General features: G+C 48.2%; 1 protein-coding gene across 1 annotated transcript in view; it reads right to left on the bottom strand.

Annotated features, from left to right (window-relative positions):
• Positions 1-24,916, bottom strand: part of BCR (BCR activator of RhoGEF and GTPase) — an 89,625-nt gene that overhangs the window by 32,496 nt on the left and 32,213 nt on the right. The window contains exons 2-8 of the mRNA XM_053369192.1: positions 17,662-17,846; positions 11,151-11,255; positions 10,134-10,319; positions 5,541-5,648; positions 4,488-4,548; positions 4,292-4,344; positions 2,683-2,823 (exon numbers count right to left, since the gene is read on the bottom strand). Coding sequence (XP_053225167.1) covers positions 2,683-2,823; positions 4,292-4,344; positions 4,488-4,548; positions 5,541-5,648; positions 10,134-10,319; positions 11,151-11,255; positions 17,662-17,846 — 839 coding nt within the window. The remainder of the gene's footprint in view (positions 1-2,682; positions 2,824-4,291; positions 4,345-4,487; positions 4,549-5,540; positions 5,649-10,133; positions 10,320-11,150; positions 11,256-17,661; positions 17,847-24,916) is intronic.

The raw sequence follows: 24,916 nt of genomic DNA, 5'->3' as shown, positions 1-24,916 counted from the left end.
CCAGAGCACACTCCTCTCCTGTGGTTTTCAGCAACTGGGATTCAGAAGCATTGCTGCCTCCAACTGTGGAGACACAGCAAAGCTATCATGGCTAGGAACCACGGAAGTGACCCATCTGCAAAGCACATGCACCCAGTGGAAAGGTGTCCATGCAAGTCGGCCTGGGTGCTTTCACAACTACCTGCAGCTGTAGAATCCTGATGTAAGCTAGCAGTTGCCAATTTGGGCACACATGTGCCCACAGAGGTCTTTCTCTGGTCTCCAAAGGGCTCCCTAGGTTTGACAGAAGTGTTCTGTGTGCAGTTAATTGCACTGTGTGTGGTGCCCAGATCAGTTTTGCTGGTTTCCTAATGTGCCTGATTGCTTGGACTATCAACTTCTCACGATATAAAATGAATTGTTACCAACATGGCCAGGATATTTCAGAAAAACAAACCAATAAGTATTGGTTTCTAATGCCTTCCAAGTAAACCTTATCGGGGTGAAAACCTAATGAGGGAGTTAGGTATGATTAGCTTGGAAAAGAGGAACTGAGAGGAGATATGGTAGCCATCTTCAAATATCTAAAGGGCCGTCACATGGAGGGGGTCAAGTTTGTTTTCTCCTGCTCCAGAGGTTGGGACCTGAACCAACAGATTCAAGTTATGAGAAAGGAGATTCCCACAATACATCAGGAAGAACTTCGACAGTGGAACGGGAACATGGTGGACTCTCCTTCGTTGGAGGTTTTTAAGCAGAGGTTGGATGGCCACCTGTCATGGATGCTTTTGTTGAGATTCCTGCATTGCAGGTGGTTGGACCAGATGATCCTCAGGGTCCCTTCGCACTCTACAATTCTATGATCCACAGAGGAAAGCCTCCCCCAGCAGGTTTTACTAAGAAGCCTTAAGCATTTTCCATGATGAAGAATTCTGTCCTAATGCAATGGGCGCCACCTCTGCTTGGGCAGCTGCCTTGGTTTTTCTGCAGATTTTTCTATACCTGTAAATGAGCTTCTTCTCTATCTCTGTTTCAGCCACAAGGCCTCTGCATACAAAGGCCTCTCGCCACTGGATGGCACTGAGTGGACACAATGGTTGCAGAGAAGCCAGGCAAGCTCTGGGGCTGAGGCTCTAAAGCAAGCTCTGTAGGCTTGCACTGCCACCCACCCGCATCCTTGCCGCAATTAGCAGGCCATCACTGGGGAGATTAAGCACCAGAAGGGCTGCTTCCCTCCGCTCAAAAAGCCCCAAGGAGAGGAAAGCAAAAGCAGCGCTGGCGAGAAAGGAAGCGGGCCTTGCTCCCCATTGTAGCTCAGCAGCAGCGCAGAAAGGTTGAGCAGAGCAATGCGCTCCAGTTGCAGAGATTAAAAGGAAGAGGAGCACCGGGGGTCAGATGGGGAAGCAAAATTGGGGGGAAGGCTTTGCAGCAACATGGAAATAAATTATCTCATTTTGAGGACTAGTGCCCACCCTCCATACGTGAGAGAGCAAGAGAGCGAGAGCACACCCTTCAAGGCACACCGACGTTACTAGTGTTGTAAATAATGACAAAGAAGCAGCTCACCACAGAGAATACAAACACCTCCCCTTCTCTCCCAGTCAGCCTTGGCCCTCACCTCATTAGGATGCTACAGGGCTCCCTTCAAAGCTGGTATGCTACCCTGAGACACTAGCAGATAAACAGGCTCCCTCTCCTCCCACATGAGAGCCCTTCCAGCCAGCATTTTCAGCTGCAGTTCAATTAGCATCCCATTTAATGCAACCTTCTATGGCCTCTAGCTTTCCATTATTAATCACTATTTACACGGATACAGCTTGCACGATGTAGGGTCATTAATACACAAGATTTCACAGATAGTGGAGACACAGTGACTTGCCTAGAGCCTCTCTAACTGAGCCAAGACTGGAACCCGGATCTCTGGGGTTTAACTGCACAAACACAACCCAGAGGCTCTGAAGGCTGAACCTCCCATCTACCCAAGTACCCTTCAGTCTAGATCCAGTCCAAAACATGAAGCTCCAATAGTTATTTTGCATGAGCAAGAGCCCATTCAATACGGAAACACTTTGGACATCCCTCCGATCCCACCCGGAGGTCCCTCAAGAACTAAATCAGCCAAAAGATGGGTGTAGAAATGACTCTGAAAATGGGAGTTTGTCTGAAAGCACCTGGGAGAATTTTCACTGGACATTATTTTAGGCCTGGTGATGATGAAGGCAGCAAAAAAGGCCACCTAAGATTAGAACCTAAGAAGAACCCTGCCAGGTGAGACAAAAGAGAATTATTTTAGTTCAGCATACTACTTCTTAGAGGGGACAATGTGATGACAATGAGGAAGAGTGATAGCTCAGTGGCAGAGCACATCCTTTGTATGCAGAAGGTTCCAGGTTCAATCCCTGGGATCTCCAGGTAGGGCTTAGAGAAACTCCCATCAGCTCCAGCCAGTGGGAAGTGTGGTCCAAAACATCTGGAGGGCACCAGGTTAGGGAAGGCTGCCCTCAAGGTTCCATTCCCGTCACCAGGACTAGTCCAATTCCCTTCCCAAATGCTGGTTGAGCCCCCATCCCGCACTCTCACTGACACATATTCTCTTGCAGTGGACATAAAGAAAGAAAACAGTTGTGTGTGGATGTGCATGGGTGCCACCCCCACATAAGAACACCGCACCCCAAAAGGTGCCAGCAGGACTGGAGCACTCACCTCTCCCTTTTGGACTGTCATGGATTGTCTCCTGGGTGTGATCTCCTCATTGATACTAGACAGGAAGTTCTGGGAGATGCGGAGGGCATCCTGAAGAAGAGGGTAGTCAGGGTGGCTCGAAGGAGTATGCTTCAGTAGATCCTGCACCGCCAAGAGGAAAAGAAAAAGTTCAGAGATTGGCAGCTGGAAATACAAGGAGCTTCATATCAACAGGCCTTCCTAGGCCCCAGCAGGAGAGCCACACAGGCTCACCTTAGCTGCAGCAGTTTTATCTTCCAGCCACCACTTTATCTTTCACCACCACCACTAGTTACAGTCCTGTTACTGCAGATGGCTCTTTACCAAGCAACATAAGCAAAAGAAGACAGGGCCCCGTTCCAAGGAGGCAACAACTCAACATTTATCAGGAAGGAAGGAAGGAAGGAAGAAAAAGGGTAGGCTGTTTCAGGACTAAGCGGCAGCAAAGGTTAGGGTCATCTGGGGGAGCAAGAGACCTTTGAAAGGAGGCTGGGGGTGGTGGAACTGAAGGAACACAACTCATGGGAGTGTATGGGGCACTGGAGAGATTGAGGCAGCAGGTGGGTAGGAAGGTCAGAAAGGGCTGTGAGGAGCAAGCGGCTTGTGGCAGATGTGGAAGAGGAGAGACTTTCATGGGGGCTGAGTGCCTTCCTTCCCAGCAGAACCTGACAAAATCCAGGGACTTTTCAGAAAAGCGACAAAGACCTCCCAGTTTTGTCTGGCTTCCATGTTTATGTAGGCATGGGGTAATTTTAAGCTGCTTGAGTATTATAATCCAGTAGTGTACTGTGTTACATTTGCTCTGAACGTTTGTTTGAATCAAGAAACCAAGCCAAGTCCTTAGGGCAGCCAATTTCTACCCCCATACCCCCTTTGGTTTTTTTAACGGCAAACAAAGGGGGTTGGGGGGGTCTAAGCTGTAAGCAACAGCACAGCTGGAAACCTGAGCGGATAACATGCTAAACCCAGATATGAAGGAGCAGCTGAATGTTCCCCACCCCAGTTCTGAAGCTGGGGCACAGCAAGGGCATTTTCCAGGGTACTTCAAGCAACTCTTTTCCAAGGGAATTTATCTTTATAAAGCTTCCCGATATTCAATGGTCAGCAAAGCATCATCTTCTCCTGAAGTTTGTCTTGGGAACAAACTGCACCATGGTACAGGAGACCCAGCGTCAAATCTCACAATGTTGTTTCTTTCAATCAAAGGTGGTTTTGCACAAGCAGCAACAGTGTTGTGAAATGGAGACAAGGGTTAAAGAAAAACCACTTCCTCCATGACTGCCTGTGGAAATGCTGGGAGACTGGATCATGGCCCTCCTGTACTACATGGAGGGTCTGAGCAAAGGCAGTAGCCCTACACAAGGACCACTCTGAAAACAGACACCCCCAAAGAGGATTTGAAAAGGATGATTTACCTTTATCTTTTTAAAAAACCACAGTGTCACTCAACACATTGGGAAAGGGGGGAAAAGATGGCTGTTTGGCTACATATTTTTGCAACTATTATGAGTCCTATTGTATATAAACCTCAAGGCTTCCCCGTCTGCCCACTGCAATAGCGACAGCAGCATCAACGTTCAAAGCAACTTACGTGGAGCACAAGGGTGCTGCGTGTGACTCGGTCCACTGGCTTGTAAAGGAGAGCTGTGGAGAAAGGAAGACGACAGGTCCCACATGAGCTGCACTGCTTGGTAGACCAATATAACCCACACAACTGCAGGGCTGAAAGCCCAGCTCAAGAGAAAGGAAAGCATTCTGCCAACCTAATCCATGGGTGCACTACTCACTTTCTAAGGAGTTTTTCGTCGTCTGCTCTTTTGAATCCTTGGTGCTTCTAGCCTTGAGATTCTATGAAAGGGGAGAAAGAAAACATCAACTGTGTTAAGTTTTCTTCAGAGTGCAGCAGGGAACTGCCAGCTGTCCCCTACTTAGCTTAATCAAGCCCTCTGTTGACACGAAGTAGGCACCCAAGCATTTGCCATAGTCCAGTGGTCAACTCCATCCTTGCACAGTGCTTTTTGCTACCTTTGGCAGCTGTATGGTTCCCCTGAAGACATGGCAAGCCCCGCCCCTCTTCTGCCACACTTGATTTGCAGTACCTGGTTTGGGGTGTCCTGGCACAGTTTGGACATGATCCTGAAAACAAGGATATCACCCACTTAAGCTGTGATTTCCTTTCATCAGTACCAGGCTAGGCTCGACTGCCAGGCAGGAGTGACCCAACTTGCAAGAACCCTCAAGAAGCTATTGCACAAGGTACCCTACTCAAGACGGCTTCTCTCCCAAAGGACACCCAGCAGCATTGCAATTCCACTTGAGAAACCCTCCACCTTTCTAGTGCCACTCCACGTCACTCCACTTGAGGCTAACGAAGGCCTGCCATTTCCCAGACAGAGGGTGATGCTTGCCACTCAAGTGGGCTTGTTCACCTCTCTTTTGCTAATGATAATTTCACTGCAGGAGTTCAGACCCTCCCATCCTGTCCCTTGCATGGCACGGAGGTGGTGCCCAAGCAGCTCAAAGCCACTCTAGCAGAGTGTGCAAGGGGGATCACCTAATTAGACTTCGTATCGCCGCAAAGGTCAGTTGGGGTGGCCTCAAGACCTTGAGAGGTCTTGGGTCGCATTAAGGGCTGCAGCACGTGAGACGGGCAGAACTGACAAGACTGGAAGCTTCTCCTGTGCAAGCCGCCCACTGAAATGAACAGGAGCTGAGAGAGAGAGAGAGGAAGAGAGCGCACCACCTTTGAAGGGCAAGTGCTGCAGGGACATCCCAAGGGCTCCATCTGAGCGAATTAGTCAGAACGAGTCGCTGCACGTGTCTGAACATCATAACGTTACCTCGGAGATTTCTGCGAACTGAGCGTTGGCCTGACAACACTTCTCTGCCGTCTCCATGGCAACCTCATAGTTATCCACGAAGGCCCGGTACACTCCCAGCTGGCTGGCCTGCAGAAAGCAAATGCAAAATGAAACAAACACCGGTGGGGTGGGGGGAAGGGGGGCTGCGGGAGAAGACGGCCGCTGGCTGCACTGGATTCCAAAGGAACAGAAGATGGTGAGCTGTCACAAAGCACAGAGGCGCCTCCCTCCCACATCAGCTACCAGAGAGGACTGGGAGGGGGTGCAGGGGGGTGGGGGTGGTCAGCTGCCTACCCACATCTGGATTAACCCAGTGACCCACCCCTGCTGCGGCCACTTTCTCCGCTGCATTCTGGCCAGCGGGTTAAACACTGTAGGGCTGTGTCAGCCACTTTGCCAGTCAGAGATGATTCAGCTGTAGGGCAGTACAAACAAGACACACACCTATAGCAGAGATATCCCTGCCGCTCACTGCACAGTTACAGCAGATGTTCACACTGCCCCAAAACCAGCCGCATGCAGAGGCCCCTTTTATAGCATAGAGAAAAGTGCAAGAGGGATGAATGCAAGAGCAAAGCACTGAACACAGAGCCTGGATCAGTTTAAGTTGCTGTTTCTCTTGCATTTGGAGACGCCCAGATGGAGAGAGAAAGTGCCTTGGACATTTCTCTGCAAAATTCTTGGGGAGCTGCTTTTTGTTTTAATGGCTTGTTTTCATTTCCTTCTCATCCCATGCTCAGTGGAGAAATAGATGTGGGCAAGTTAAAATAATTTTCAGTTCAAAAAATATATTCTACTTTTTATCCTGCCTAGGGAGTTGAGGATGTTGTACGTGGTTGCTCTGTTCACAACCCTCTTCATTTTATTATCTCAACAGCCCTGCAAGGAAGCTCAGGCTCCCAAGTCACCCAGGGAGAACTATATGGTTGAGAATTGAGGCAGGAGGAGGGCAAAACAAAGATGGCTGAAAAAGATGGTGGTGGTGGTGTGTGTGTGTGTGTGTGTGTGTGAGAGAGAGAGAGAGAGAGAGAGAGAGAGAGAGAGAGAGAGAGACTGGGAAGAATTTCTCCATCCGTTTGGTGGTGCTGCAATAGCAGCAGACCCAAAAGCCTTGGAATAAGCCCCTCTTAATCACTGGGACTTAGCACTGATCTCGTTTGCTGACTTGTAAATAGCAGCCATAGTTCATGCCTGCTCAGGAAAAGGCTGGGCGAATCCCAAGCAGGTCTGAACTCTCAAGTAAATGTAAACTCTGCGCTTGCTGCCCATTGCTCAGTGTGGAGCATTCACAGTGCAAAGAGCAAGCACCCATGGAGAAGGCACAGGAAAGCAAAGTGACTAATTTCATTTGTGCTCCACTGAGGGACAAGGAGCTCATCTTCCAGCTTTTCATCCAGGGTACCTCCAAGCATACTTTTCATTGGGCATTTATAGAATCATAGAGTTGGAAGGGACCACAAGCATCACCTAATCCAACCACTTGTGATACAGGAATCTTTTTGCTCAATGTGGGGCTCAAACCAACTACCCTGAGATTGAGTGTCTCGTGCTCTAACAACTGAGCTAGCAAGCACTGATTGTTTGTGCCCATGAAGGTATTGGGGTAGTTATAAGCAATCCCACTTTCAATACTGCTTGCACCTCTGCAATGGTTCTAGGCAGACATACTGCTTCATTTCCAAACAGTGCATGTTCAGCAACTTCAATCCAAAATCCTGCAGCTTTTTATGCCACAAATGTTCTGGTTTATTTTTCATTCCACTTTTATTGCACTATCGTACGCCCCTCCGGACGACAATAGTTCAGTAACACAGGGGGAACATTGCAGAACTACTAAAACAGAATGATGTGGGGACAGCCCAGTATACATCCTCCACAAATGTACTGCTAATGTGTCAATGGCATGTTGTGAAAAATAAACCCAGCCTGGAGCAGCTCTCACTCCACAAACTCAAGTCCTCAGCTTCTGTTCTGGGCCAGGGAGAAAATAAAGGTTCACTTTGGTTTTTGGTGTTCAGCTCCCTGATTGTATTCGGGGATTGTAATTCATGCTAAAGACACACAGAGAGAGAGAAGACAATGATGGCTCATCTTCTCTTCCACTGCCCTATGGGTAGTAATGTTCATGAATGTAGACAGCTCTGAAGGGAGATTAGATGAATTCACGAAGGATTAGACTAACAATTGCTACTTATCAGGATGGCTGTAGACGACCCTCCAGTGTCAGGGGCAGTACACCTCTGAAAACCAGTTGCTGAGCAGCACAAGTGTTGCTGCTGCACTCAGCTCCTGCTTGCAAGGCATCTGGGTTGGCCTCTGTGAGAACAGAACGTTGATGAGTCTTTGGCCTTATCTAGCCGCAGGGTGGCGCTGTGGATGCAGGTGGCGCTGTGGGTTAAACCACAGAGCCTAGGACTTGCTGATCAGAAGGTCGGCGGTTCGAATCCCCGCGACAGGGTGAGCTCCCGTTGCTCTGTCCCTGCTCCTGCCAACCTAGCAGTTCGAAAGCACATCAAAGTGCAAGTAGATAAATAGGTACCGCTCCGGTGGGAAGGTAAATGGAATTTCCCTGCGCTGCTCTGGTTCGCCAGAAGCGGCTTAGTCCTGCTGGCCACATGACCCGGAAGCTGTACGCCAGCTCCCTCGGCCAATAAAGCGAGATGAGCGCCGCAACCCCAGAGTCGGTCATGACTGGACCTACTGGTCAGGGGTCCCTTTACTTTACTTTAGCCGCAGGGCTCTTCTGATATCCTTATGTTTTGCACACTAGTTGTGGCCGACAAAGCCTTGCTTCTCCTGCCTGGTCCCTGTTTCTTGGAGTGGATGGCAGTGCAAGCCGGGCCCAGTCTCCCATTCCCCATGCAGACGACTGGTGTGCCGACACATAGTAGTACTTGGATGACCCTACTGAGTTGCGCTCACCATTTCTACACACTGCAGAATTTCTCCTCTGGTCTGAAGAACCAGAGGCACCTCAAGAATGCGACATTTCCTTTCTTTAAAAGAGAACAAACTGGAAGAGGGGGCCCAAGTGCTCTCTTCCACAGCCAGAGAAGAGGTGTGACAGCAACAAAGCAGGCATCCCTGGGGCTTACTGGCTAGGGGAAAGAGCTCTTCCACAGTGCTGCCCCCCAAGAGGTATTTGGCCAAGGTCAGGGTACGAGGAACGCTCAGGATATCCAAGGGGAAAATATGTCTACCCCACAGTCTGCGGCTGAGGAGGCAGAAAAGCAAGGCTAGATCAAAGCCGGAAGGAGGAGTGCAGATGGAGAGAGAAAGAGAGCTGGGGGAGGGGGAGGGAAGCAGGGGGAGGGGTGGGGGAAGAACCTGGCAGCTCCCAGGGAAAGGAGAGACAGACAGTGCCCTTGCTTCCCTTTGCAAACATCTGAACCTCGTTTCTCCCTCTCCTCTCACTTCAAAGTGGACTTGGCAACTCCCCAAGGCAGGACTGCAAAGGCTTTGGGTCCAACAGGATCAAAAACAAAAGCTGGTCCTGGGGAGGGAGGGAAGTGGGGAGGGTCCCTGCTGTGTGCTTCTCCCTTCGTCAATTGACCACAGCCCAAATTATATGCAGGCAACATGGAAAAGAAAGTCCAGCTGCTGGGAGATGGTGCAGGGCAGCAAACTACGCCCAAGGCACAAGGACGTGGGGACAGCAAGACAGACACAATGCTGGTATCTGAACGCTCAGCATTTGCTCCCAGTTCCAGTCAACAAAATGGCAGAGCTACAACAGGCCAATGGGGGAACCATTTCACCTTTTTCCCATGCAGATACAGCAAGAAAAATGCATTCCTGTGGGTTTCTCAGGGGCTACGGTAAAATCCAAGAAGGGACCCAATGTCATACTCCACAGGAAACTGACAGTGAGAAGTACATGGGCTCCTAATTCCCATGAGCCTCAGCGTCATACAACTGTGTTGGCTGGGGCTGATGAGAACAGGACGTTGCCATACAGAATGAGACCACTGATCCATCTGGTATGGTGTGGTCCACACTGACCAGCATGGGCTCTCTAGGCTTTCAGGCTGTGAGTCTTTCCCCAGCTTCACCAGGAGATGCTATTCAACATTGAACCTGGGACCTTCTATATGCTAAGCACATGCTCTTGTCATTGAACTGCAGTCCTCCCCATTTGGAGTTCAGTTTACTTGAAGGACACCAGGCTAAGGAAAGTGCTTTTATCTCTGGCCTAAACACTTAATTGTTAGGTTGAAGAATGAACCAGAAAGCTCAAGGTGTGCAAACACACGCACACAAACATGCTCCAGGCCATGATGAAGGTCACAAAGGCATCTGCCAGGAGTTGCTGGAGGCCTGACAAAGCAAAACCAAGTCTAGCCAGAGGGCTATGCAACCCCTAACTTGCCAGCCTACAGGCCTTCCATCCCACACAGCTGCTTCTCACTCATGGTTGCTCCTATTTGCCACCTTGAGACACGTTCTTCCCCCAATGTGCGCAAACAGCTGGAGGGGAAAGCAGAGAGGCAACATCTGGGAGAGAGCAGGGGCTCCACAGGTCACAAGAGCATCAGCAAAGCATCTACGAGAGAAGCCCAGGCTTTGGCTCACCAGCTTCTGGAAGAGGTCCCCCACCCTCTGTTGGTGGCTCCACTGCTGCACCCGTGGGAAGAGCCCGTCATAGAAGTCCTTGTGGATCTCGTAGAGCTCAGGCACTTTGAAGAAGATGGTTTCGATCTGCTGACTGGTCAGCACAGGCTGTGAGGTGGTGGCAGCAGCTTTGAGAGGCTTCATGGGCTGGAAAACAAGAGACCACCCTTCATGCAGGTGAAAAAACAAAGGCATCCACCAGCCGGAATGGCTGGGCTTCCTGTCTGATTGCGCCGGAATGTCCTCATTTGGACATGCTCCAAATCAGCCTTGCTCAACCTGGTCTCCTCCAAATATTTTGGACTACAACACAGCCATGCTGGTTGGAAGTGAGGTGTGCTAAAATCCAAAACATCTCCAGGTTGAGGAAGGCTGTTCCAGATCTTTGTGAAAAAGTCCAATCCTATTCCGTTCTCCTGCCAACCTAGCAGTTCGAAAGCACACCAGTGCAAGTAGATAAATAGGTACCGCTCCGGCGGGAAGGTAAACAGCATTTCTGTGCGCTGCTCTGGTTTGCCAGAAGTGGCTTAGTCATGCTAGCCACATGACCCGGAAGCTGTACACTGGCTCCCTCGGCCAATAAAGCGAGATGAGCGCCGCAACCCCAGAGTCGGTCACGACTGGACCTAATGGTCAGGGGTCCCTTTACCTTTACCTATTCCGTTCTCCCATGAAGCGTAAGACACGGTGGCCACTTCAGGAACCCTCTGCTCACAACCACCAAGCACAGTCTACTGGGGAATTCTCCTGCTGAAGTCCCATTGAAATGAATAGGGACAGTTTTCAAAAGGCTGACAATGCTCTTGCACAGCTTCCATTACTTTTAATGAAGGGGAGGGGCTGAACTCGAGAGCTTCCCAGTCATTTAGGACAAGGGAAATCCCTTTTGGCTATTCCACCGCAAGTTCACAGTGTCTTCAGCCAGTTCTGGAAATAAAACCCACACCTCCCCATCCACATGTTCCTGGGTGTTCTTACCAGCAACAGAGCTTCAAGGTGGCCTAAGTAGGTTTCCTCACTAGCCAGGATTCCAGACAGGACCCATTTCCTCATCTCCAAGCCCTTCTCCAAGTCTGGCTCACTCTAGAGAAAGGAAAGACGCAAGAAAAACAATGGTAAGGCAGTGCAGAAGGCAGCTCTCTAAGCTGGATGTGGAATTGGGGATTAAGGGAGAATTTTTGTTAAGTCTGCATTTTAAGTGAAATGACTCAATTCCCACCTCCAATACCAAGGCGCATACCAGAACACATACTTATCCCTTTGCATTTCACATTTCCCGGTTCAAATGACATATTAAAATGCACGCTGTGTTTAGAAATGCATGCACAGAGGTGAAATACATTGTGACAAAATATGCATTTAGCTACACATTTTCACACTTCCTTTTAAATGCAGAAAATAGCAGGGACTTATGAACGAGCCTCAGCGAAATTAACTCGGAATGAAAATAGGCAGATCCACCCAACCCTAGCTGTGATGCCTCAAAGACTCATAAATCTCATTCTGACAGGGGTGCTGCGGGGAAACTTGCCTGCACTAAAACGGTGGCATGCAGGCAAAAAAAGGTCAGTTTGCTAGGCAGGGAGCACCAAGCATACCCCAAAACAGGAGATACATCAAGTGTGAAGGGGAGGTGGTGAAAGGAAGCAGGCTTTCACACCTTGATTTGAGTTAGCAGACTCCAGTGCTGCATACCTGGAGTACAGTTCTGAGACAGACAGACCCACCATCACTCAGATGTTGTGAAAAAATCAGAAATTGGGGGTGGGAATGGGGAAGAATTATGAGATACAAACCAGCAGCGTAAAAGGTTTATTTGCTAGCAGCTTAGCCATTCTACAGCTCTTTGGTGCTTGCTGCCCATTTGCAAGGAACAGCACCATATCCCCACTGGGCACTGCTGCTGTGCAAAGAGCACTTAAGTCCTCCAGCTGACAAGCACATCCTAGGATCTCTAAAGCAGGCCCCAAACATCTCGGAGGCCTGGATGCTCTTTGTACCAGCACTCAACCCTTGGGGTTCAAGGAGCAATTTGTTCTCAGTTTTGCACAAAGGTGGTCACCAGCTCAACATCAACAGCGCAGTCCACACATTACAGGAAGTTGCTTGGTTCTTTCACGTGCTTGGAGTGAAGTCACAGATGCAAATCTATCAGCAGTTTTACGGAAGCTGCTAAACTGGCACTGCAGTGGTCGCCAGTTGCTCACATGCTCTCTTTTGTGCAGCTCCACCCCTTTTCTCACTGCTCTTACCTTTGCCCCCACCTTCCCTTTTATGATTACTAATCTCCATGGTGAGCCCCTTCGTACCAATCCCTGCAGACACACTCCTTAGCAGAGGCAGGAGTCGTCCAGCCGAAAACTTCAAGCCAGTGTGCTTGCTTATTTTTCACTTCCAAAAAAATGCTGTGCTGCCCTTCAGCATAAATATCAGGGCTGTCTATACAACAGATCTCACAAGATAATAACAAATTACAAAGCAAGACAGCAGTTTTAAAAATGCTAGCTGAACTGCATCTCCCAGCACTGTTGTCCGACTGGGGTTCTCATGGTAAACGTCTCACACTTTGAACTGTGGTTGGAAACAGAGCAGGGAAGACATTTTAGAAATAGGTGGGAGCTGTTCCTCCGACAAAGTTATTAAATTTGTAAATCATCTGAGTGGTTGAAGAAGCCTGGGTGTCAAGGGTTTGTAAATGCTGGTGGCCCAAATTTTTCTGCTTGTCTACCAAAATACCGTATTTTTTGCTCTATAAGACTCACTTTTTCCCTCCTAAAAAGTAAGGGGAAATGTTGTGTGCGTCTTATGGAGCGAATGCAGGCTGCACAGCTATCACAGAAGCCAGAACAGCAAGAGGGATTGCTGCTTTCATTGCACAGCGATCCTGCTTGCTGTTCTGGCTTCTGAGATTCAGAATATTTTTTTTCTTGTTTTCCTCCTCCAAAAACTAGGTGCATCTTGTGGTCTGGTGCGTCTTATAGAGCGAAAAATACGGTACTTTTGCAAGGAAGCCAACAGTGTTGTAGTGAAGTTTCAAGTGCAGGAGCCCCTCGTGACAGCCCCCTCCCAAGCACCCCTGGAAAAAGATTCATAGAGTAATAGATGCATGCATGCAAGAGTTTAATTGGATCAACTGAAAGTCATTGATGAATGATCTGGCAAAGTGCGGTCATTATAGTTACCGTAACAAGCTGGAATTTGACTGGGGAGGCCTAGCTATGCATCAGCCATGACTATAATCCTCTGCATAGTTTCTGGGGAGTGATCTCTGTTGGCCTCCCCTGCACTCTAGGTTCAGCTGGCAAAACACAGAGATTTCAACAAGTGTTCTTCAGCCAGATGAAACACGGCTTCTAAAAATGCAAGGAACTAGAATGTAAGAACGTAAGACAAGCCTGGTAGATCAGGTCAATGTCTCATCTAGTCCAACATCCTTGTTCTCACAGTGGCCAGCTTTATACCTGCAGGAAGCCTGCAAGCCGTGAATGAGCACCACAACTGTTATCATTTAGGCTGCTGGCACAAGGGAGAGAAACATCCAGCCTCTATCTAGCTGATTATTGTCCTCATTCTCTGAAAGTCTCATCATCACTTCCTTCACTTTGAAAGAACAAGGAGGGTCCATCAGTTACCCAGAAGGTGATGTAATTGCTCCTGATCTGGAAAGTCCAGGCATTGTGCTCCCCCCCCCCAGTTCCTGCCCCACTATAGCACAGGGAAGGAACCAGGATGCTTCTGCAGAGTGTATTCAGTTGCGGCAGGCTGTGGATTCCGTGAAACGCAAAGATCAGAGAGGGTCAGCTCCATCCTGGAACCTGTTTTGAAAAGGCTTGAGGCCCTTCCCCTGTTTCGCTTCAATTAATAACAATGCGAGAATAAGGAATTAAGGTCTGGAAACACAATGAATGAGCAATGCTGCACAGCGGGCCCCACTGGCACCTGCCTCCACCAAGGGAAATGTTGTTTTCCAGTGGGTGTGTTAAAGAGGGAGCTGTAAAGAACAAGTATCTTCCCATGACTTTGTGGGAAGCAGCACAATGAACATTTTCAGAGCAGAGACTTCCAGTAAAAAAAGGAAGAGGGGTGGGGGAGAGAGGCCAACGGGGGATGAAGAGCGGAGAGAGACAGAGAGATATTAATGAGGATCCTTATAACGTACATTATCTTCCAGGGCTTCTGTTTAATAAGCTGCTGGAGAAGGTTTCACTGCTTGAGTGGTGCTGAACAGGGAATGTTTTCTGCAGAACCAGCCGGCTGTGCTTCATGTGGAGAGAGGTGGAGGAGCAGGGAGAGAAGCCAACATTTATTTATAACCACCCAATGGTGTTCATGCCAACCTCTGCTCAGGAAGGGCTTGTACATTCAGGCAAAGCCATTAAAACAGCAGAGAACAAGCAGGAGGAAGAGGAGGAGGAGAGCGAGAGCGAGGGGGAAAGCCAACACCAGCCTCAAGCAGGTGATCTTGGGAGTCAAGCAAACGGCAAGGTGGGGGATGCCAAGGACAACGCCAAGGACCTTGGGCATTGCCTGACGAAGCACTGGCTGGGCACTCCCTGCCCCCTCCCAGGCCATGCACCACAGGAGCCAAGACCCTGATCTGGAGCAGAAAGGAGCCTGGAAGGAGGAGATGTAGCCAGAGCTGGCCTCTGGAGGCTTGCCGTGGACCACAATCCCAGCCTACCCATTGCCCACCCCAAAAAATTATTTCCCTTTCCTTCTGGCCATTGCTGGGAGGACTGCTTGTAAGGGAAGAGGCATTCATCCCCAAGCCACAGCTGACGCTAAGCCCACTACATCAGAGAGGCTGCAGAACAACCCAGGGGTTCTCACCATAGGCAGGCCTAAACCAGGCCAGAGAGCTGCCCCAGAGGGCACAAAACACTGTGCTTTCATAGCTGCCTTGCCATTACTTGTATATTTATTGTCATGTTATGGATAGCCAGCAACATGGTGGTGGTTTTCTCCGGATACTGGACTCCCAATATCAGCCCCAGTGGTCCGGTTGGCCAACAGTCCTCTGAGTTCAATAACATCAAATGCCTAGACAGCTCATTGGTTAGAGCATGGTGCTGATAATGCCAAGGTTGCAAGATCGATCCCCATATGGGATGGCTGCATATTCCTGAATTGCAGGGGGTTAATTGATCCTCAGGGTCCCTTCCAACTCTACAATTCTATGATCTGGAGGGCACCATGTTGACCACTCCTGCCCTATGGTACTTTACGCTGCCTTGAGCATTTTGAATGAGATATCATAGATCAATTGAGCTTTTCTTAATGAACTGGGATTCCTGAGGAGTAGCCAGGCTGGGCCACAAGTGCCTCCAATACTTCTCTCCATTGATGATGATGATGATGATACATAATAACACAGATTTATACACCACTTCCTAGCCAGGAGCTACCAAAGCAGTGTATACAATGAGAGCAAAAAAAAGATAAAACTACAAAGACAGACTGAACAAACAAAAAACAAAAACTCCATTCCCACAGCTTTGCAGTTATCATACCATAAATTGACTGGGTCACACTTCAGAGAAAAGACTTCTTAAAAGGAAAAAGTTGGGAGTCAAAACAACATCACCAGACGGGTGCAGTATCTCCCTCCCCTATCAGCAAAGAGTTAAAGCTTTTTTGGGAAGTGCCACAGGCACTCTTTGCTCCTCAATGCCAAACTGCCCAAGGCCAGAAGAGAAAGTATTTCTCAAACCAGTTTGGCCACCCTTTGATCCTACCCCTGATAGGATGTACCAACCAGCTGCTGACTAGGCAAGGCCACCTTTCTGATGTCTACCAGCCAGGATATTATGCCAGAGCTGCTCGTAAAAGCTCCTCGGAAGAGCAAAGAGCTTCTCACACAGCCGCTGGCCAGGAGGAAGGGCCAGCTCCCGGCACAACTTTGATTCTAGAAATCAGCCCCGTTGGCACAATCAGAAGCTACAACCACTGCCTCAGTGCAGAGGCATGTGACTTTAGAGCAGCCTTCCCCAAGCTGATGCCCTCCAAACACTTTGGGCTACATCTCCCATCAGCCCTAGCCAGCAAGGCCCATTGGATGCTGGTGCTGGCCCCAAATTCCTGGAGGGCACCAGGCTGGGGAAAGCAGACATTGATGCCAGCAACCAGGCATGCTGCATTCTCCCCTCGCCCCCTCCTGCGGAAGCAGACTCTGGGGAAATTAAAAGGCCTTGCTACTTGCTCCAGCTGCTACGGCTGAGGAATCGTAAAAGGAACCACAAAAAAAGATGAGTGACAGCGGGTGGCTCTGGGAATTAAAAGCACACGCAAAAGATGCCAAAAGCTCTCTGCAGTGGGAAAAAAGCAGGGAGGGAGAGAGGGACTGTTCACGTCCTTGTACAGTATTGGCTTGCTCCTTCCCTACAATCTTATGGTGAATACAAACCCTTTATTTATTTCGAGAGCAAACTCTTGAAAGGGAAGGCAAGGCAGTGCACACCCCAGGGACAACAGTGTCATTTTATACTTCAGGAATGGTGATCCTGTGGCCCTTCAGATCTGGCCCTGATCACTGGCCAGGCTGGCTGAGGCTGCTGGGAGTTGTAGTCCAGCAACGCCTGCACGGCCCAGGTTCACCACCTGCTATATATAAAATGAGAAAGCTTCTGTCATACTGGATGAATCATGTAGTGACGATTGATGTACACACAGCAGGATCCCTGAACTACCAAGGAGTTAATTTCAGCTTAGTTTAACCCCTCCGCTGGAAATATGATCTTAACTGGCAGCTTGGCAGGCAAAGGGCAGAGTTGGCTTCTGGGGAGGTCAGAGCATGTACATGTAGACTTGCAGGCCGACCCAGAAGAGGCCAAGGGCTGAGCATCACGGGTCAGGTCTCAGGGGGCAGGAAGAAAGAAGGCAGCCAGATCTGCCTGGATGTGATAGTCCACATGTGGCAAATAGGTGCAGCGAAGGACTCACCCTTCCTGACAACTGCAGCTTTCATTTGGGAACGTAAGCAAGCCACAATCCCTTCCTTATCTCTAGGACAATGAACCTGAACACAACGTCTGTGGAGATCTCTCATTGGCCAGAGAGGGCAACTGAAGTTGGGGTCCAGTACTTTGGCCAGGTGGTGCGCAGACACACACTTCCAACTGACAAAACAATAGTTTGTACGAAATAGGGGAGAAAAACCACTAGTACATAAATTGTGCCAACCTAGCAGTTCGAAAGCACGTCAAAGTGCAAGTAGATAAATAGGTACCACTCCGGCGGGAAGGTAAACGACGTTTCCGTGCGATGCTCTGGTTCGCCATAAGTGGCTTAGTCATGCTGGCCACATGACCCAGAAATTGTACGCCGGCTCTCTCGGCCAATAAAGCGAGATGAGCGCCGCAACCCGAGTCAGCTACGACTGGACCTAATGGTGAGGGGTCCCTTTACCTTTACTTTACATAAACTGTGCAAATGAGAGAAGCTGAGTGGGTTTGCTCCTACAGTCCGCTCCAAGAGTCAAAAGGAGGCTTACTGATTTTGTGGATTCCAGAGACCCCGAGGAAATGGTGTCACGGCTGCCTCGGCTCTTGGAGCTGAGATGGGGAGAGGAGGAGGGCGAGTCGTCGATGTAGGGCATCATGTCATGGTGGCGACGCTGCTCTTCGGCCCTGTCCACGTCATAGGCGTAGCCGGGCGGCATCCCGCTAAAAGACAAGTCTGTGAAGAAAAGCAAATAGTTATTATGTGTAGTGTCATTCATTCGGTGTACTAGTTACTTGCCACATAAGCTGCCTAAATAAGCACATCATAAAGGTGGAATGAAGCTGCAGAAGGAAAACAGGAAAGGAATATTTTGCTCAGTGTTGTGCAGATGCGCTGGAAAAATGAGAGAACGGAAGTGTGGCCAGTGCAGAAGCAGCCTCATCCTTCAAAGCAGCTTTGCACACAGACTGCAATGTCCCAGGTTCCTGCCCTTCCTGATTTTCCTGCAGTCATGTCTGCTGCAAGACTATCCTGGGTCCTCCCTAACAAGCACCAAAGTGCGTTCAGAAAATTATCACAATCTTTCCAGCAAGTGTCCGTTTGTTTGGGACTGCAGCTTTATTTCAGAGGATCCCTGACTCAGAAGACAAGAGATAATGAACTATGCAGAGCTGTGGAGTAGGGAAGAGATAAGGTTTCTGCCCAAGACCCTGGGAAGCTACTTGTGGGACTTTGGTCTAGTCCAAAGTAGCCCACCGGAATAGAATGCCTGTATCTCTCATGGTGCTGCCCGGGTGTGGGTGACCTTTTGGTCCTTTCCAAACATCCAGAAAGGACAGAGGCTCTGTGGAAATGCCCTTTTTTGCCTTATGTGCAGATGGACAACAGAGAAGACAACCTGGGAGGCTGGCAGCTCCCCTCCTAACCTGCCAGCCCCAAACCATTTCATGTGCCACCCATTGCTGGTGCTGCCTTCAGATGTGAACACACCTGAAGTTTTCTTACAGCATGTCATGAGGAGATATGGCCATTAGACCTGGGACACTGGCCACCACTGAAAACAGCTAAGAGGCAGAAGCCAGATGGAAGGAGATGCAGTTAATGGTGCCAGACAGAGGTCTAGCAGAGAAGGAGGAGAAAGCCTCAGCTGGTTCTCTTGCTCCCTCTCATAAAGGTATTGCCATTTTATGTACACTGCATTACAAAAGAATTTACAATTTGAAAAAAGGGAATTCGAATGATCAAAGGGATGGAGCAACTCCCTTTTTAATTAATTTTTTATTTTTATTAAGTACAAATTAGAAAGCATACATATTTACAACAAAAGAAAATACAAAAGAAAAAGAAAATACATATAACCAAAGGAAAAAAATTAGAGAATACTTTGTCTCTTTTCATATTTACAGTTATTTATACTGCTATAAAATGCTATTCACAATAAATGAGTGAAATGAAAGATATCAGAAAAAAGAAAAAAATAACAAAGAAAAAATATAGAAGTAAAAGAAAAAGATCATAGGTGGAAATTTTTAAAAGTAGATAAGTATTCACTATACATAGCCGTTTCCCATCTATATTTATATTCAATTGCATAATTTCATCTTGTCCTTATCTACCTTAAATAAAGTGTTGTTTTTTTAAAAAAAAGACTTCCACCATTTGCCTCACGCGTTTTTAATAATCCGTTCATCAGATCCTCTGTTCTTCATATTGAGATGGGGCAACTCCCTTATGAGGAAGAGTCACAGAGTTTGGGACTTCTTAGTTTGGAGACGAGGTTAGGAAGAGGTGACATGGTGACATGGGAGAAGTTTATAAAATGATGCATGTCATGGAGAAAGCAGACAGAGAAATGTTGTTCTCCCTCTTTTATAACACTAGAACTCATAGAATTATCAAGTTGGAAGGGACAGCGAGAGCCATCTCGTCCTATTCCCTACAATGCAGGAATCTTTTTGTCCCAACATGGGGTTCAAGCCCACAACCCTGAGATTTAGAATCTCCTGCTCTAGCAACTGATCTAAAGCTCTACACGAATGCTGGAAGATTCAGGACGGATAAAAGAATGGACTTTCCCCACATGGCACATAGTTAGACTACGGCACTCGCTCCAATAAAAGGCAGTGATGGCCACCAATTTAGAGGGCTTTAAAAGAGGGTTAGACAAATTCATGGGGGAGAATTAGGCTATCAGTGGCTTACTGTACCCCCATGGTTGGAGGCTGTGTGTCTGTGAACATCTTGCTAGAAACCGAAGGGAAGTGCTCTTCTGCTTGAATCCTGCTTGCAGGTTTTCCCCACAGGTAGTTGGCCAATGTGAGAACAGGATACTGGACTAGAAGGGCCATTGCCCTGCTCCAGTAGGCTCTCATTATGTTCATATGCAGTGCTCAATCAGAAAATGCAAAATTTGCATGTTCCTTTCCCCCCACCTCAAGACAAAAAGCAGCAAATGGTACCTTTAAAAAATAACATGTTAGGAGAATGAGAAGCCCCCAAGATCCTATGCCCTTCTCATTTTGTTTCTTGGGGCTTCTCTCGTGCCTGGAGCTTAGCCAAATGCAGACCCTCACAGAAGACATGTTTGCTGAAGTTATTCCAACCACGGCCTGGCTGTCAAAGACAACAGTTCTTGTGAGAAGAAATAAACAACCAATGCAACTATGTGAATCAGCCTTGAGGCTGGAATTCTGGAGTTCCTGGTCTTGGTTACAGGAGACAACAGTGTATCATTGCTCTGAGTGGGGCACGTCTCTCCCTCTCTCCGCATCTGTAGGGAGGAGGGCTGTAAGATAAGTCACATTGTGGTATGGGAATTGGCTCTCAAGGTTGTAAGGAACTGCAGTTTGGCTGAGCCTTAAGGCCTCCCAAGTTTAATCTTTTTGTTCCTGTTAAACCTTGGCGTTTGCAGATAGGAGTGTGAGGACCAGCCACTGGCTGGGTTTATTGAGTCCACCTCCCCCCTCCTTCCTCATCCCAAGGAGTGGATTTGCAAATCAATTCCGTAATGGGAAGGTTTCCGATAAAGGAATTACCGTATTTTTTGCTCTATAAGACTCACTTTTTCCCTCCTAAAAAGGGGAAATGTGTGTGCGTCTTATGGAGCGAATGCAGGCTGCACAGCTATCCCAGAAGCCAGAACAGCAAGAGGGATTGCTGCTTTCACTGTGCAGCGACCCCTCTTGCTGTTCTGGCTTCTGAGATTCAGAATATTTTTTTTCTTGTTTTCCTCCTCCAAAAACTAGGTGCGCTTTATGGTCTGGTGCGTCTTATAGAGCGAAAAATACGGTATGTTTCTTCAAAGGATTTGTCACCAAGTCACTGAAGCAAACACATTTCCCCTTCTGCACTGGGTGTATGATCCTGGCTCTAGGGAGAGATTTTGCTGAGTGAGAATTCAAACTGCGAGGAGGGGAGAGGAAAACTCCCAAGTAGCTCTATCCCCTCCCCCTTCCGCCCTTCTGAAAGTAGGCTGGTGGGATCCTGCGGATTAACTACTTTTTGTCATAAGTTCTTATTGATTTTGCATACAATTTAACAAATTCAATTCAGTTTCCATGCAATATTCCCTTAGCCTTTTGACTTCCCAAGTTCCCTTCCTTACTTCCATGATGTTTCTGTTCAAATCCTTTTATCTACTACCTCAAAAATAATACTTATTTCTATAACATATATTTCACATTACATTCCTTTATCATTTTCTCATTCCTTTGCCTATATTTCCAGACCTGCCTGTGATTTCATTTGACTGTAATATTTTCTCACATAATCTGAAAGGGATCTTGACACTTCCACAAACAATTTCGTCCTTTTGGTCTCTTATTTTTGCCGTCAATTTTACCATCTCCATATAGTCCAATATATTAATCCATATTTTGTATTTATGCTAACAGCAATATGGTTTGTGTCAGTTCCATGCTACAGCTGCAATCGAAATTATTCAACCCCCATTGCAAATCAGGTGAAATTCAGCTGAAAAAGCAACTTATACTGGCTTCTCCAGTCTCACTGAGTTGCATTTTCAGCTGAATTTGGGGGAAACTGCTTGAAGTATCTGTTGTGTGGAGCTATTTCCATTGCTTTTGTGTAATTTGCTCATTGCAAACAGCTGAAAGACTGAAAATTTGGATAATAAACCTGTTTTGCAATGGGGGTTGAATAATTCCGATTGCAACTGTATGTGGTGCCTGAGACAGGATATCCGAACTGCACTGCTGGTCACACTGAAAAACTCTCCTGCCCCATTGCAAAGTGTCCTAATGCAGTTCCCATTCATTTCAATGGGACCAAGTGCGATTTCAAGCAGTTGCTCAGCTTATGCTACCGAGGACACATGTCTGTGTGCTTCTCCCTCAATGGGGCTGTCTCTGGACTGAGACACCTCCATCTCCCTGCCCTGCCATGCTGGAAAGCAGCAGCTTCACAGCACCAAGTCCTAGGATGGCTTTCGGGCCTCAGCACCTACAAAAGGGAAATTCCCCTGCTTCAGCCAGAACAAGGCTCTTCCCTCTGCTTAAGTGTTCTGGAACAGCCTCTTACCCTCTTCTGGCTGATGAGATAGATGTAAGCACTTTGAAGGAAGGAGAAGATGAATAAATGGAATGCAAGAGGAGGTGGCCCTTCAGATATCCTGGCCCAAGGCCAGTTGGGAATGAGAGAGAAGCAGCCCCATTAAGGCCCCCATCCAGCTGTGGATGCATCTGCAGAGGCTAGATTGGGGCACTACATTTTAATTTGCACAAACTGACACACAACTATTACTTCCTCTGACATGGAAATGTGGTCTTTTAATGAAGCCTAAAACAGCGCTGTCTAAAGCACAGAGCCTAGGGCTTGCTGATCAGAAGGTCGGCTGTTCGAATCCCTGTGACGGGGTGAGCTCCCGTTGCTCGGTCCCTGCTTCTGCCAACCTAGCAGTTCGAAAGCACATCAAAGTGCAAGTAGATAAATAGGTACCACTCCGGTGGGAAGGTAAACAGTGTTTCCATGCGCTGCTCTGGTTCGCCAGAAGTGGCTTAGTCATGCTGGCCACATGACCCGGAAGCTGTACACCGGCTCCCTTGGCCAATAAAGCGAGATGAGCGCCGCAACCCCAGAGTTGTCCGCGACGGGACCTAACGGTCAGAGGTCCCTTTACCTTTACCTAAAACCTCATTAGCCTCTGGTTTTTTTGCAGTGGCATCACACTGCCAGCTCATACACAACTTGTGACTGACAGCAATCCCAAGATTCTCAAGGCAGGCATCCCCCATCCGTGTGCAGATTTGAGCCCCCCACCTTAGCACAGAAGTTTGCATTTATCTCTGTTGATGCGTTTTGTTGGTTTCAGTCCAGCTTTTCCATTCCAACAAGGTCGGTTTGCATTGTGTTCCCACCTTCTTAGAGGTTAGTGACCCCTCTCAGTTTTGGGTCATCCACAAATCTCATAAAGATTCCCTCTACCCATTCATCTAACACAATGATAAAAGACTGAACATAAGGAGAGTCTGTTATGGGGGTTCCGTCCAGCTCAGTATCCTGTTCTCACAGTAGCTAACCAAGTGTCCCCATGGGAAGTGCACAAGCAGTTCCTGACTCAAGGCAGAGCCCAGCACCTGCCCCCCCCCATCCTAACCTCCCTCTGGTTGGGTGAGGAACCACTAATGAGCACTCCCAGAGGACTATTTTCCATCCATCCAGAGCCGGCCCAGCCATTAGGCAGCATGAGGCTGCTGCTTCAGGTGGCAGAAGCTCCCCATGCAACACACCCATGGGTTCTCCATTACCTCCACCAACGGTGGAGGAGAACTGCCACCATCAGCGCCAATACTGGGCAAGATCGCATCCGTTTGGGGTGAGATCTCACCCCAAATCAGTTTGATCTTTTCAAAATGGGTGCTGATGGTGGTGGTGGTGCTTCACCACCACCAGCAGATGCAGAAGGGCACATGGCAGTGGTAGGAGCAGGAGCAGCAAGGTAGGTGGTGGTAGGAACTGCAAGACAAAGCGGCACATCCTGTTTCACCTCAAGCGGCAAAACAGAACACACCACCCCTGCATCCAGCTGCGAATCCACTTGGCAATCTAGTATCATTCAGCCAATTTGCTAAGCAAGATATCATGGTAGACTTTGTCAAATTCTTGGCTGAAGTCAAGATAACTTATGTTCACAACATTCCCACAATCCACTAAACTAGTACAGTGGTACCTCAGGTTACATACGCTTCAGGTTACATACGCTTCAGGTTACAGACTCTGCTAACCCAGAAATATTACCTCAGGTTAAGAACTTTGCTTCAGGATGAGAACAGAAATTGTGCTCTGGCGGTGCGGCAGCAGCAGGAGGCCCCATTAGCTAAAGTGGTGCTTCAGGTTAAGAACAGTTTCAGGTTAAGTACGGACCTCCGGAACGAATTAAGTACTTAACCTGAGGTACCACTGTAAATTGATTTCTTTTAAAAGAAAAGTTTGTGAGAGAAAGAGATTATTAGTCTGACACATTTATCTCTCCCTAATCTCTGTATTGCTAATCAAGAGGACACCTTTATAAGCTGTTCTGCCTCCCCCTCCCTCCATTATTGAAGTCAGATTGACCACTTTCTCAGCTCATCCTTTCTGAAGACAACACTTGCTGGTCTTTAGTCCATGCTTTTCAGAGAGGACCCAGAGATCTTCAAGAGTACACCAGCAGTTTCTTTAATACCATAGGATGCCGTTCACCTAGCCCTGAAGACCAGTGTTGTTTTTTGTGTGTTTTTTTTAGCACTTGTTGTCATCTCTTTAATGTCGTTTACACACAGAAGCGCACACAATCCTTTGATTTAAAAATAATAATCAAGGAACGATCTGGAAGCTACTTTTCCACACATTTCTCTTTTTTTTCTGGAGGGGTGGCCAGACTAGTGTGTCACCGGAGGCAGTTCAAGGCAGGTTTCTGGCCCCACCCAAAATATAGGCAGAAGGGGCTCTCCAGAGAATTCAGCCATTGTAACGTACTGTGCTTTGCCTGTATCAGCATCAAAAAAGAGAATTTGGCGCCCTGCATAATTGACAGCCACCCGGATCCTCCTCTGCTTCACAGCAGGCAGGCTACGCAGATGCCTCAGTCCCCAGATGCCTTCCTCGGGGGTAAAATAGAGCATGCCCAGTGTTCATTCAAAGGTATTGCCTAACCGACTCATTATCAGTCTAGAATAGCAATTCTGGCCCTAAACCGGTTGGGCAACTTACTGCAGGTAGGTTGTACTCCGCTCCTCTGTACTTGTTCATCCATTAACATTTCCCCCTCCTTCCTGAGCAGGGGGGCTCACCACGGCCTTCCGCCG

This window comes from Podarcis raffonei, chromosome 16, assembly GCF_027172205.1.
Source record: "Podarcis raffonei isolate rPodRaf1 chromosome 16, rPodRaf1.pri, whole genome shotgun sequence".
Lineage (NCBI taxonomy): Eukaryota > Metazoa > Chordata > Lepidosauria > Squamata > Lacertidae > Podarcis > Podarcis raffonei.
This window is presented reverse-complemented; position numbering and strand designations above follow the sequence as displayed.